Below are 14,341 nucleotides of genomic sequence, written 5' to 3' on the forward strand. Positions count from 1 at the left end.
TGAGTTGGGGCCTAGGCTGCAAACATAGCTTGCATTTGACATGGATGTGATATAACCTTAAAGAAACCTCTTTCTTTCTCCCCCCCCCCTCAAATGTGGCGTGAGGTATAACTTTGTGTTAACACTGCTAGACTGAGTTTCCCCTTATCTGGCTTCAGATATTAATCCTGCAGATTAAATCTGAACTAAACATCTGTAGTGATGGACTTGGCAGTCCTGGGTTAACGGTTGGACTTGATGATCTTTAAGGTCTTTTCCAACCTAAAAGATATTATAGATGTTTATAGACTTCTGTTTATAGACCATGGAAAGGAAGAGGCGTTTGTGAAACATGTTTTGTCCTGTCATAATGTAGATGTTTAAGTGCCTACTGTCAATTTCTGTCCATCAGCTTTAGGGAATTCTAGATGTTTACCTCAGAGGTAGATAAGTACGTTATGCATCTGTGGGTGGATGTCTACATGAGACAAATGCTTCAGTGATTTATGAGAATGTGTTTTATAATTCTTCATGGAGCTTCAGTTTTGTACCTACCTTGCGTGTTTCTGCTGCTGAATTTTAGGATGCAAACAAGGAAAGCAGCAAGGCATCCAAGCCACACAAAGTAACCAAGGAGCACAGAGAAAGGCCAAGAAAAGACTCTGAGAGCAAAAACTCCTCCAAAGACCTTGAAAGAGAACAGAACAAGCCTTTGAAGGACTCCTCCAGAAAACCAACTGAGAACAAACTGCCTAAGGAGGAGAAGGCACCTCCAAAAGCTGCTTTCAAGGAACCAAAACTGGCCGTGAAGGAGACCAAACTGGAGAACACTTCTCCAAAGGGTGGGCCGCAGCCGGAGTTAAAGTCTTCCAGCAAGAGGCCCTCCAATGTGGAGTCACCAAAGCCTAGTGCCAAAAAACAAAAAAAGAGTAGCTCCAAAGGGGTAAAGAATATCCTTGGGACATCTCCCAGAACCTCGTCTTCCTCATATCCAGAGAAGAAACAAACCAAGGAGATGAAGAATGCCAAAGTGGAAAAGGTAAAATCAGAAAGTGAGGCCAAGGAGATCAAAAAGCCTGTGGAAATGGAGGAATCGAATTCAGAGGATGAAACTTCTTTCAAGTCAGAGGTGAGTAGGGATTTGTCCTTTACCAGAAATTTTAAGCATGCTTTTTAAATCCCTGCATGAAAAAGGTGTTCAAAAATCTTCCCTCAGTCAAGATAGGGAACCAGATTGGCAAATGCTTAGGCTGGGTTGTATCTCAAATAACTCTTCTTTGAAAATCCTATCAGTATTAATCGTTACTGCTACCTGGTTTACCTCCCGTTTAGATACGCAGTTCTATTAAGGTTTATCTGCAGGCAGTTTTCTAAAAGCCAGAGTTTAAGGTTATGGTCTCTCATTCATCCCTTGCAGTGACATTTATAGAGCTAGGGTATAGTAGGCATAGATACACTTTCTGTCTGCCTATGATAACATAATGTTTTTGAACGTGAGCTTAATTCCGAAAAGGAGAAAATAATTTCAGTTTTGTTTCTGGAAAAAAAAAAAGGTATTAAAATGTAAATAAAACCCCCTATTCCTGACGTGGCTTGTGAGAAATGTGCTATTGGCTACAGCTCAAAATACAACCACATGCCACTAAACCTAAATAAGTTGTGTTGTAAAACATAAAAGAAATTGTTATTGTACTACTATTTTTAAAAGCTGTCTAAATATTTTTCTCTTTTTACAACTATGAACATTACTCATCCTCTGTCTTCTAAAAATCATTTTCCTAAAGAAGGCAAAAAGAAACGTGGGAGGGGAAAGACAACTTAAGTCCATACTCTCTCTACTTTTCGCCTGTATATTTTGTATTTGCTATAAAGAAGCCAGATAATGTCACAGGAATTTCTGAACAGCTTCCTACTGACCACTTTTAGAAAGATTTGTTTGACTAGAATAAGTCTTCTAGGGACAATTCATATTATGATTTAATCAGCACCATGATAAAGTAAGTAGTGATGTGTTTATTTCAGAAAGGATTTTTTTGCAAAGGATTCCCAGCAGAAGAGTTTATTGGGGAAGTGATAATTCAAGTTACTCTGAAAAGATATTTTTTTTCCAGATTGATTAAATGTATAGCTTGTACATTAAAAAGAGGCAGCTCCTCTCCACTTTGGCCTTATACCTGAAGCACATCAGAGCGTAGCAAGCCCGTCATTTCTGTACCAGATACATGGCCCTCACTGCGAGCTTCTGTACTCTGTTGATCTCTGTTAAGTCCTGAGTGTCTTGTACTTCATTATTTCTTAGGTGTCATCCATCCCCTTGGGACTCACCATGCATCTGTAAGCTGATAGTGCTGTTTAGACTGTTCCGTGAAACCACAAACTGTGGTTGTGGGTCCACAGCGTCTGCTGCAGTCCTGTCCTGCCCCCACCAAGCTTTGTATGCTTCTGTGTCCTCTCTTGCACCAGCTCTTGTGTCTGTTGGATGCTTGACAGAGGTATTTGAGTGCTAGCCCAGAAGGAGGGTAGGAATACTCAAGAGTGTGGTGGAGGGGGAACCATGGCAGCTGCCAGTCAGATCAGCTTAGGTTTCCGTGGAACTTGAAGCTTAAGGGTATAACTGCATAATGCATTGGCATCGGCAGAGCAGGCTCTTTGAGTTCCTTTTCCGCCCTGGGGGGTTCTTTTTGGTCCCAACGCTGCAGTTTGCTACTCCATCGTTTGTACTGGTACAGCTGTTTGTGGATCTGTGTGGTAAGCCACATCACTAAAGCGAATGAGCAGCTGGAGGTGGACTAGGGCCCGGAAACTCTTAAATCAGCTTTGCTGCTGCAGCCAACATATTGTGCAACATGCTCTGAGGCTGCAACTCCACGATTGCTTTGAGTTGACATCTTTGCAGGCTGCTGTTGAAAGGAACAGTCTTGCTCTCATTTGTGCTGCTGGCATGAGAGCTCATGTGACTTGCAGGAGGCTGGAGGAGTTTCTCCTTCCATTTCAGTCTCTGCTGAAAGTTAGTTGTCCTTTCTTTTTTTTCTTTTATTTTTTTTCTTTTATTTTTTCTTTTTCCTTCCCCCGTCAAGTCCAGTTCCCTGAACTGGCCTCATGCTTGGCTGCCTAAATGCTAGTGCTGACAAAAGGGAGAGGCTGAGATGTGAGGACAGGATTGCTTTTTTCCATTGTCGGCATGTGCTTTTGTCATATCATGGTGACAGCAACCGCAGCCTGAGCATGCAGAGCATGTCCAGCTGGAGGCCTCCTCAGCGGCTGGAATAGCTGATAGGGTTAATGGCAGAAGGAGAGATGGGGTCTGTACAGCTCCTGACTTCAGTCCATTCGGTCATTTTAAGGGAACACCTGTTGGATTTTCAGAATGAAGGATGTTAGGGTTGAATCCGTGGGTGAGGCACAAGAACAGTGCTCCCTTATCTTGAAAATACTGCTCTTTACTTTCATGTTGTAATTTTTCTAAACAAATAGGGCTGCTGCGGTGTGCCAATATAGCAGATATCGGGATTGTTAAATTATTCTTCTTTGCTGCTGAATAATTGACAAGGGTTGTAATCTCCCTTTTTGACATTGTAAAAAGGCAGAGAAAATAGTTGAATAAATGAGATTCTTAACAATACTCGGTGATAAATTATAGGGGAGGGTGGTAGTGGGATGAAAGTCCTGCCACCACTTTCACCGCTTTCACTTATTAATGCCCAAAGCTGCTGCTGTGCCTCTTTCTACCTGTGTATGATGTTTTTATAATAATGACGTTTTGTAATAAAAGTTATTGTTCAGTGGGAAGGTATGTTTTTTCTAGCACCAGGATTTGGTAGTGGAAGTAATAGGTGGAGTCTCAGAAATGGTGCAATGAAGTTGAAATGCTGCATTTCCAGGGAATTACTTTCAGAAAGGCAAAATAATATTACAGTACAAACTAGGTCCTGCTAATTACAAAAAAAAATATCTTTAGGATGGTTGTAATAGTTGCTGCTGCTATTGGGGATGAAATAGTTGCTTTAGCCTTCACTGCCACCTCGTGGTCCTTTAAGCTACAGCCTATGATTGTTGTACAATATTTGGTTTTATGTTAAAAACATATGTAGCAGTAAAATATTGCTGCTGGATGCTGTTACTAGCAGTAGCTCATCATATCTTTTTAGTCACTCTTTACTGCATAGTATGCTTCTGGCATTTCTGCTGAATACTGACAGTCAGCAGAGCTGGTTTCGCTAGAGTTTATCTGGTTTCCGTTATGCTTTCACAATAAAGTGGAAACAGTACAGAGGATCACTCAAACTGGTGTAGAAACAACTGTTTTGAGGGTATACTAATAAATTGGAACTAATTTTGGAGTTGAGTGAGCTAGTGAGGGTAGGCATCCTTTCCGTCTTTAATGATCAGTATGGGGTGTTCAGCAGGAATGTTGGTGGGCTGCAATAAATACAATTTTCAAAGCAGTCTTAAAAAGTGTCTAGGTGATACGCCAGTCATCTTTCACATTGGAAAGTAAGGGATTTTTTTCTTAGACATTTTTCAGATGCTATATTTCATCACTTGAGGCTATTTGAAACTAGTGGCATGAAGGGTGTTGGTGGAAGCTGTTGATGCTGCTGCCCAGGAGTGCTGAGTTACAGCGTGCCAAAGTTTTCATAAATGTTGTTTCTATTCACCTTGCATTTTGTATATTGTCTGTAATTCCAAGAACTGCATTCAGTGATGTATGATGTTGTAGAGTGCTCAAATGCTTCTGTCTCACTGTGCTTTGTGCTCTGCACTGGTTTTCTGTATTAGAAAGGTTAAGATTCTTTTTCTTTTTTTTTCCCTTTTATGGGGGGTTAAGTCTGTCCAGTCCAGCCCTTCCAACTCCAGCTCCAGCTCCGACTCCAGCTCTGACTCTGATTTCGAGCCATCTCAGAACCACAGTCAAGGTGTGTTGCAAGAAATAAAATTTGTTAGAATCTTCCTTGCGTAACCTTAAAAGGCTCATGAGAATTAAATCTGTTTCCCCAGCACCATATATAAGGCTAATATGTTTCTTGTATGCAACCATGTGTTGAAGCTGTGACACTTCAGCAAGAAAAGGCAATAATGTCATAGCGTAATCAGGAACAACTATTTTTCTTCTTTTGGCAGTCAATTTATGCGTAGGATGTCTCTCTGGATTTGGTTCTTTCCCTGTTGACTTTGGCTTCTGCCTCTGTTTATAAATGTGTTTGCTGCTGCTTGATCTATAGCGTCACCAGAATATTTCTCCTCCAATCTCATATGTTTTATTAAAAATTGTGTGACATTCATCACTTTGCCAGTGCATACCATAGCTTTTCACATTCCTCCACTGATAATCCAAAGAGATATACTGTGGCAATAGTAAACGTTCTAACCTTAGCAAATGCTCTGTTGCTACAAGTACTGTCCCTTGAGTGGCATATAAAATAGTCCCCAAATGCAGGAAAAATGTGTCCCTTTGTTTTCGTTTCAGAGGAGAGCGGGAGGGTTTGGGGGAAGGCTAGGGTGGCTTTATAGCAGTTGTAAAGTTTTATCAACTCTGCTTTAGCTTTGAGACTGGAATAAAATTGTCTTTTAGCAAGATCTTTGTGCAAGAAGAAAATAGCAGTGACATCTTATTGGAAAATTGTCATGTATCTTAATAATAACTAGTCCAGTTTAGATCAGATAGCTCGGATGGAGTTCTGCCGCATGTGTCCTGGTGTTGAATTGCTTTCTCCCTCTGATCCCAGGCCCGCTGCGCTCGATGGTGGAAGATCTGCAGTCAGAGGAGTCAGATGATGATGACAGCTCCTCTGGAGAAGAGGCAGCAGTCAAAGCAAACCCAGTCAGCCGGGATTCCAGGTGGTAAAAAATCAGGAGGAAAAATGTTTGTTGTCTTTTTGCCTTCCATGTTTGGTATTTTTGAGTGCCCTCCATTTGGAGGGAGAAATCAAAGTGATGGGGCTATGCATGAGAGGGAAGTGTGAGAGGAGGAGAGAAAGGGCAGATGTGTGGAGTACTTCACACGGGGCGAGGACACAGTTGATGAAAACAGCAGGATGAGAACAGAATTGGATGAGGAGAGATCACTGGAGCTCAAAGAGAGGAAGCCACTGGGAAGTGGTATGTGTTGAGCTTGCAGGTGTTAGTGACTGAGCCCCTTAAAATAGTCACCTAATTGTCATCTTCAGATCTCTGCTGAGCTGAATGGCGTGTGACACCTTTGATCTGCAGAGATTAGAGAAGTGTTATGGAGGCTGTCAGCATGTGTGGTGCTTCTTCCTGCATGTGACTGGTACAAAACTGAGAAGTCTTAGTCTTTGCTGATAGTGCGTGCTGACAGTTGGTTACTTGACTCCTATGAGATTTGCTTACCAGCTGTTTCCTGCTTTAGTCACTGGAAATAGTTGAATTTCATCCTTCTCCCCTCAGGAAACGCTGTTGTAGCCAAGACCTGGAGTCTCAGGCTGAATATTTGAAATGCAATGCCTGGCCCAGATAACAGCTGCAAATTTGAAATTATGCTTGTGTTCACCAAACACAACAAAAAAAATCTGTTGCGCTCTGTCATTATCAGCTAAACAGGATTAGAGAGACTTCGAAGGATATTTTTTAGACCTTTAGGAGAAAGTTAATAAAACGGTTTTCCAAGCCCATCAAAAGTAGGACACCTGCTATAATACATCTGTAAGGCCACGAGAAGAATGAGTATAAATAAGAAATCTCAAAGATCGCAGCAGAAACACTAAATGCCCCCCCTTTTTTTTTTCTCTCTCTCTCTGTTGCCTGTGTTCCTAGTGGAAGTGTTAGTAAGCCTCTCATGCGGGTACTCGGTGACCTTGGAATGAATCACCAAAATGAACAGTTGCCATTTGTGAAAATTTGGTGGTCCTCACTCAGTTGTTCTAAGGGGACTTGTGTATGAAAGAGTTGAACTGCCAGCTGTAATGTGCAAACTAAAACTCACTGCTCTGCCTGCCCAGAGAATGGAAGATGGCAGAGGCAATACAGCCTGGGAAAAAAAGGGATTCTTGGAAGTTGCAGATTGACCGTTTCTCCCAGACAGTTCAGTAGTCTGTAATAAAGAAGAGAACGTCACTTAACTCTGCGTGGTTTAGTTGACAGCCAGGTAAGTTTCCTATTGCCTGGTGATGCTAATTCTCTGCTGCTTGTTTTTCAGACTGAGCCTTAGTGACAGCGACAGTGATAACAGTGCAGATTCCTGCCTGCCGAGTCGAGAGCCACCTCCTGGCCAGAAACTGCCCCCAGCAAATAACAAGGTATTGCATCCTACCTGCCCGCACAGTGCTGCTTTCCATCACTCTTGGTTCCTGTTGTGTTCAGTCCGTGGTGTTAGTTCTCACTTGCACCAAATTTTCCCTATTTCACTGTCTTCATCAGGCAGGTAATTTCTGTTCAGTGCTGTGCATCCAACCCATTAAACAACCATGTTGTCCTAAGTAATACTAGTCTCTAATGTTGATTTCTTTTACCCTCAGGCATCTGGAAGAAAAAGCCCAGAGTCCTGTAACAAGCCAGAGAAGATCCTGAAGAAGGGAACATACGACAAGGTACATTTGAGGGTTTGCATGTCATAGAACTGTTGGGTGCTCCCTAACATTTCTGTGTAGAAAACAGTATAAATCAGCCTAGCCTGTTCACATTGTTCTGTCTCGGCAGGTTAAAAGCCTGAGTGTAATGAAAAACAGATGTGGAAAGGACAGACTTTGGAGAGTGACACTGCAGAAATTGTGTATATTAAATAGATAGACCCCCAAGTCATTTCAATATGCAAAACGTTAAAATTGTTTTATTTGTTTGCCCTTTGTCTGAACCAGTGATCTAGCCACTGCTGCAGTGGCGAGTGCCTCTTCATTAAAAGGCAGTTTTCATCTGTCTTTGATCTTACAAATGAAGGACTGTTTGATGCTCTGCTTTGCTGGTTTAGTTAAAACCTTTGTTTGTTCAATGAAATTCCCTTCCTTCTTGCCTCCAAGGAAAGCGGAGCAGTGTACATGCTTCTAGAGAAAGCGTGGCTAACTTGCAAGCAAATTGCCAAACCCCAAATTGTCCAGAAAGTTCTCCTACTGGTTTTTTCCTTAAAGAAATCAATCAAGTGGGAGCTGAGTATTTTTCCTTGGTCTAATCATTGAGGTCCTTACAGTAATCAAAGAATCAGTCTGTAGCTCTCACTTTTCTTTGTTAGCAGGAGAATATCACACAGGTTAATCACTTAACGTTAGGTGTAAGTGTGATCATGGAGATACTCGCGTGAGTCTCCTGTTAGCTACAGCATCTTCCACTGTTCATCATAGCTGAGATGGCTTATCTGGGGCAAGGTTTGTAGGTAATGGTATATTTTATTAGACTACTTAACGCAGATAGGAGAGGACACCGTTGAGAGCCATTGAAGAGAGTGCCTGAAATGCCATCAGCTTTTCCAGCCTTTTTCAGAGGTTTTATAAAAGACACTAGCTGTCCCAGCAAGCGTAGCACTCAGTACTGCTGGGGTGTTTGGGGGGAAAAATGCTTTTCTCTGCGTGACTGTACCCAGGGGGTGGGGGGCCCTTTGGTTTTTGTTTTGCCTTGACACAATTACTTAGATGAGTTCAGGTTTGCTGATAGGGCCTGAGCAACTCTGGGGCAGCTTTATGGATTAAGATTCTATGCCGTGAACAATAGCGTGCCAACAGAAACTTGCCTTGTTGGCTGCCTAAGTAATACAAAACATAAAGAAAAAACAAACCAATCTTATATAAGAGCAATTAACATGTTGAGCTTGTAAACAATCCTGCATTTTCCATTGTGGTGTCTGTGAAACTACCTTGGGTATATGGTGCACTCAAAGAGCTTTTCCTTCCCTGCACACAAGTCATTGTTCAGCAGATTGCTGGGGTGTTGGTCACCGATGCAGGTATTTTCAGGTAGTGAGTAGTTTATTAGTACAACCTGCTGATGAAGAACTCGCACTGAAGTACACCTTGGTGAACGAGGTCCTCTAAACTCAAAAGGTTCTGACCACTTGTAAAAGCTGGTTACAGGTGTTTGCTTAATGGTGGTGTTAAATAGTCTTGCTGATGGTCTTCAGACCATCCGTATTTATGTGAAGGCTTTAATCTCCCAGTACTTGATATAAGGATGGAGGAGGCAGTAAAAAAATTTAGGGAAAAACTGGGAATAGGATCATGTCTGCAAGGGCCTCAAGTTCCTCTGATCCTCGCTAGGAAAGTCGCTTTGGCAGTCGTACAAACACGCCACGTATGTCACTGTTTCTGTTCATGCCTCCTTTACAGGCCTACACTGATGAATTAGTGGAGCTTCACAGGCGACTAATGGCACTACGAGAGCGCAATGTGCTACAGCAGGTAGAGATCATTTGTCAGCTTTCTGGCAAGCTGTTGTACTCTGGTAATCTTTGTGTCCAAGAGTCTCAGCCGGACCCCTGTGATGCTTAACCTTTCACTTGCCTCTCCTTCACGAGAGCGTCTGGTTCGCTTTGAAAGCAAAGATACGTAGAAAAAAAAAAACCCACAAAACCAGATCTGCATGCAATGTTTTTGTTGGAAAAGATAGAGAAGTGTGGTTTGTGCATCTTTCCTTTGCCAGCGGGCCCAAAGCTGGGCTCCCTTGGCTAATTCAGAAGGAAAGAAGTGTGCCCGTGTCACATTCAGCACCGAGCTAGTCAGGCGTGCAGGAGGAGCTGGTTTATTTTTTGGGGAGAGTATTCCCTTCCTGTTGCGAGACGTTCTCATCTCTCAGGCTATTCTAAAGGGATGAGAAAGACTGGATGGGTTGCTTGGTATCTGCTGGCCTTTCTGCTGTAGTTAATCTTTATGGGGTCTCTGTATACATCGTTGCTTGTCTCCTTTCTGTACAGATTGTAAATCTCATTGAGGAAACCGGGCATTTTAATGTTACCAACACAACCTTTGACTTTGACCTCTTCTCCTTGGATGAGACAACCGTCCGTAAGCTGCAGAGCTACTTGGAAGCAGTAGCGACATGACGCTTGGCCTTAGAAGTAGGCTGCTTTTGAAACCAGAAATCCCGTTTATTGGTACCAGGAAACGAACCCATGGAACTAGGCCTTCTTATTCTCTCGATTCACCCGAAGCACTGCCTTAGAGAACAGCCATGCTCGATGAATGCACAGCCAGCTGCACTTTCTTGTAGGCTTCAAACAAGCACCCATATTGCTGAGTCTGTCCTCCCTAGCTTCATAAGTATGCTTGGGCACAGGTCCTGAGTAGAGCAAAAGATGTGCTGCACTTAGCCGCACAGTGTGAACTTTTTGGTTTTACTTCAAGCAACTGTGTTTTAAGAGCACATTTTCAGGCGTCTCTGAGATCTGAAGAAGTGTGGATGATGTTTTCTTCATCAAATCTAGGGACCAGCCTGCCTGCGGAGAGCTCTAGTGAGTCCCGTTCCCTCCAGCTCTGTGAAGAAGCGTTCGTGCTGTGTAAGTAAGATTGGCTTTTACAAAGCTAGCCGAGAGACTGATGACAGAGGAGGCCTCCTGGGGTCCTGCTGGTCTGCTGCAGAGGAAAGGGGACAGATCCCAGTTTTGATCACTTGCCAGTTAGTTCTGCCACGGTTCGGTACAGAGCACTGCTGTAATTTGGCTCCCGATTCCTACAGGGCATCGTTCCACGCGCAGGACCTTCAGCCTCCTGCAGAGACAGTTTGTGCTCTTTGAAGAGGCCTCTAGAATCTGCTGTCTCCTGCTGGGGTTTTGAGATGTCTTGTTTGTTGATCTGAGCTCCTAAACAAAGTCTCACTCCTTTCAGTCTGCTTTAACTGTAATAGGACTACGAAACTGTAAGCTGTATATTTTATATATATATTATATATATGTATGTACTGTATGTATAAGAAGGGCCTAGTTGGGTCTTATGATCTTAAGGGTGTGTTTTTCTGTTATGTTTTTTAATGGCTATGGCAGGGGAAGGGCGCTTAATAAGATTTGACTTGTTTGTTAAAATGCCTCTTGTGGACAATTTCTAGTGTGTGGAAGCTGAACAGCAATCTTCAAAGCATTTCGTGCTCTGGAAGGGGCTCACCTGTTGTCTTCTCATTTGTCAGTGTTTAATAACTTTGCCAAAATACGTGATTGGTTTTGTTCTATGTTCTCAAAGAGGAATCTCCTACAGTGGCCCCTATAGTAGTGGCTGTACTTTGGGAAAACCAAAACAAGGGAGAATTTTTATCTTTGGACGCACCTGGAAAACGCTGATGTAAAAAACCAAGTGAAGTCAGGTTTGCTTCCTCCTCCCTTTCTCGCCCTGCTGCCTGGCCAAGAAGCGGCAGGAAACAGTAAACACTAATCCGGAATCTTTCCTACGTTCCTAGTTAAAACTAGTATTGACTTCCACGTGTTGTCTAGGTGGGTGTGACGGAAGTCCCATAGCTTTCATCAAGACTGCATTACACTCCCGTTCCCTAAATTCAGTCAGGGGTTGGTTTTTGTGTGGGTTTTTTTTTCTCTCTCTCTCTTTTTTTTTTTTTTTTTTTTTTTTAAGAATTGCTCGGTTTCCCCAATCAGTGTGTAAGCTTTTGCCAAATGTTCAGTGGGCTGCAGGCAGCGAGGAGGGGAGCAGCAGTCCCGAGGAGCCTCCTGCTCGTGAGCGGCCCTCCGTACCTGTGAAAGCCCGGTGTGGGAGCAGGGGGGTTGCATCACGCCAGGGTTTGCTGTCCCTTCTCCATTACGAAATTGCGGTCCCTTGTTTTGGGTTATCCCTTTCTTTATCATGGAAATGTTGCAACTAATCAACTTAAGTGGCAATATGATGATAAGCTTGTTTGAGTTGGGTCATGTTGACCCGATTCCCATTAATTTTGTCTTTGTACCATCTTTCATGTGTCGTGTGTGTGTGTATATATATATAAAAAAAAATCAAGCTCATGCCAGGTGCAAACCCTGTCTCGACAGTGATCTCAGCTGTTTTCTTTCTTGATGGACAATGCCAAGCCTGGATAGAAATCCTGTGCAAAAATGTACACTGAGAAGGTGGAGGACAGTGGGAAGAGGAGGAGGAGCTGCAGTTCTGTCCTGGTTGGCAGTGGGATGCACAGCGGTGGAGGACGGAGGACGGCAGACGCAGCCCACGAGTGTCACAGACTCGCCCGTGTTCTGCGTTAGGTGTGGTGGGTACGTGCAAGCTACTCACGGTCTCTGTTGGGCCTGTGGCGTGGAGGAGGCAAGCTTTGTGCGGTCACTACAGCCCCAACCTCTGCTCCCTGGGCGTGCAGGGGCCCCTGGCACGTGGTGCCTCATGTCCGCTGCCCCCAGTGAAGCAGGGGTGTTGGTGATGTGGTCCCCGAAGCAGTAGGAGCGGCGGTGGTAGCCAGCCTGAGCCCAAGATCTCCCGAGGTCTTTGCCTCCTCTTTCCACCCGGGCGACCTGCTCCCACAGCTATTGCATCGGTCTCGCCCATCCTGGCAGCACTTCATTTCTCCTGGGACTCTCAGTAGCTTCCAGAGTCACCCACGAGGGATTGGAGGTGCCACCTCCCTTCTGCCCCCTTCTCCTGTAACGCTCCGAACGGTCGCGCTGCTCCCAGCCAGTCCAAGAACACGCGTGGGAGGGTGTTCCTGAACTCCGCTGGAAGGGGCCGCCCGCGGCCGTGGCATCACCTGTCCTGGAACCGACTTTATTCGTGAAGTCTAATGAGCATTGATAAGAATTTTGTTTGGTTTTTATAAGAAGTATTTTACACATGGATTTTTTTAGACTGTTTATAGTCTCCTTGAAAACCTGAAATAGGATTGTTCCCCCAGCAATAGTTCTTTTCCATTGTGTGCACATGCTGATTTGTTACTAAAAGGTTTCTTGCAAGTACTTAGTTGTTCTACAGAGTTGTTGTTTTTTGGGGTATGTGGTAGCGTCGGGGACCACAGGAGGAATGACTCTGCAAAAAAGAACGGTCATGTTTGGGCCTCGTCTTGTGTCCCCCTCTAGTTACATATGAACGAGTTCCCTGTGTAGATTCTCTATAGGCTGGCTGAATGCTGTTCTGAACATGCCGTGTACAGGTATTTGTGGATAAAGTGTTTGTTCTTGTGTCACTCTTGAGAGCATGGATGGATTATTGTACTCTAGGAAGGAGGTGGCAGTGCTGCTGTCAGCATTGCTTCAGGTCTTCGAGGATGTGTAGTAGCTTGCGTTGTTAAAAAAAGGAAAAAAAAAAATTATCCAAAATTGACTTCTAGCCATAATGGTTTTTCCAAGGAAAATGGACAGAACTCTGTTACTTTTCAGTGTCCTTCGTCTTGTTACTGAAGGCGTGAACAAGTGCTGAGCAGCCTGAAGGCTTTCAGAGTCGCGCTGAATTGAGTCGTGTTGGAGGTGAGATCAGGATACAGCTTCTCCTTTGTCCTTGGCCTTTGTATTAAAGGGCAAAAGAGGGGTCAGGAGTGTTTTCCTGCTGTCTTGGTCTGCGTATGTATTAAGCCTTGAGGCTTTGATTACTGACATTTACTGTTAAAAAGAAAAAAAAAAATGAAAAAAGAAAAAAAAAGGGATAGTAAGGCTGGCTGGATTCCAACAGACCAGCTGAGGAGTATTGGACACGTAGGTAACGAGACTGGCTGTGCTGCGGTCAGGCTGAATACATGGAAGTGCAATGATTTTGCCACCAGTTCTATTGCAGTGTGCGGTGGTAGCATCAGAACTAGCAAAGCAATTGATGCAACAATCCAGAAGCAGTTTTTGTCAGATCTTGAAGGTATTTGATGGTGAGAGAGGTTGAAACTTCCCTTACGGAGCTTGCCCCGTCACGTTCTCTGCAAGCAGAGACCCGAGTTGCTCTGGTTCTGCAAAATTTCAGCTGCCGTGTTGGCGAATGCACTGGAGCATGGTGGGGATACTGGGAGCTTCTCTCTCCTGGCCCCAGCGCCTGGCACTCACTGGCTGGAGCGCTGCTGGCGCCAGCCCTTGTGCACCTTGCACGAGTATTACTTCCAAAACAAGGAAATTGATCGGTGTTGCTTTCCCCGGGGGCGCGAAATAGCCATCAAAAACTGACAAGATGAGTTTGCACTCCTAAAAGAAAAATGTAAGTACTTCAACTTCTAGATAATTTTTAATTGTATTTCTGCCTAGAGCCGAGGTATTAAATACCTTGTCACTTGAGGATTTTAAAAGTTGTGTTGGGAAATGAATTCTTCACTCAGCTGTAAGAAATTCAGCTGGCCCAAGACTAACTTCAAGATTAAAAAAAAAAAATAATCATGTTTGTAATACGTTACAGGATTGTTTGTCCTGAATTTTAAACTTTTTGTTAAATTTGTGGAACTATGGAGGAATTTTCTAGAAAAAGTGAAATAAAGTAAGATGGAAAAGTAAAACTGCAAGCATTTTTCGTTTGTTGTATTTGCTTCTCCAGGG

The 14,341-nt window shown here is 43.7% G+C and overlaps 1 protein-coding gene across 3 annotated transcripts in view; it reads left to right on the top strand.

Moving 5' to 3' along the window:
• The window catches only part of MLLT1 (MLLT1 super elongation complex subunit), a 31,496-nt gene extending 18,045 nt beyond the window's left edge, over positions 1-13,451 (top strand). Inside the window, exons 6-12 of one of the 3 annotated variants that reach the window (XM_037383012.1) lie at positions 563-1,108; positions 4,799-4,895; positions 5,706-5,817; positions 7,136-7,235; positions 7,455-7,526; positions 9,249-9,320; positions 9,833-13,451. In XM_037383012.1, coding sequence (XP_037238909.1) covers positions 563-1,108; positions 4,799-4,895; positions 5,706-5,817; positions 7,136-7,235; positions 7,455-7,526; positions 9,249-9,320; positions 9,833-9,961 — 1,128 coding nt within the window. In that variant the 3' untranslated portion in view covers positions 9,962-13,451. The remainder of the gene's footprint in view (positions 1-562; positions 1,109-4,798; positions 4,896-5,705; positions 5,818-7,135; positions 7,236-7,454; positions 7,527-9,248; positions 9,321-9,832) is intronic. The other 2 variants (XM_037383014.1, XM_037383015.1) reach the window with 2 other exon arrangements.
• The last annotated feature ends 890 nt before the right edge of the window (positions 13,452-14,341 follow it).

The sequence above is a fragment of the Falco rusticolus genome, chromosome 4, assembly GCF_015220075.1.
Source record: "Falco rusticolus isolate bFalRus1 chromosome 4, bFalRus1.pri, whole genome shotgun sequence".
Taxonomy (NCBI): Eukaryota; Metazoa; Chordata; class Aves; order Falconiformes; family Falconidae; genus Falco; species Falco rusticolus.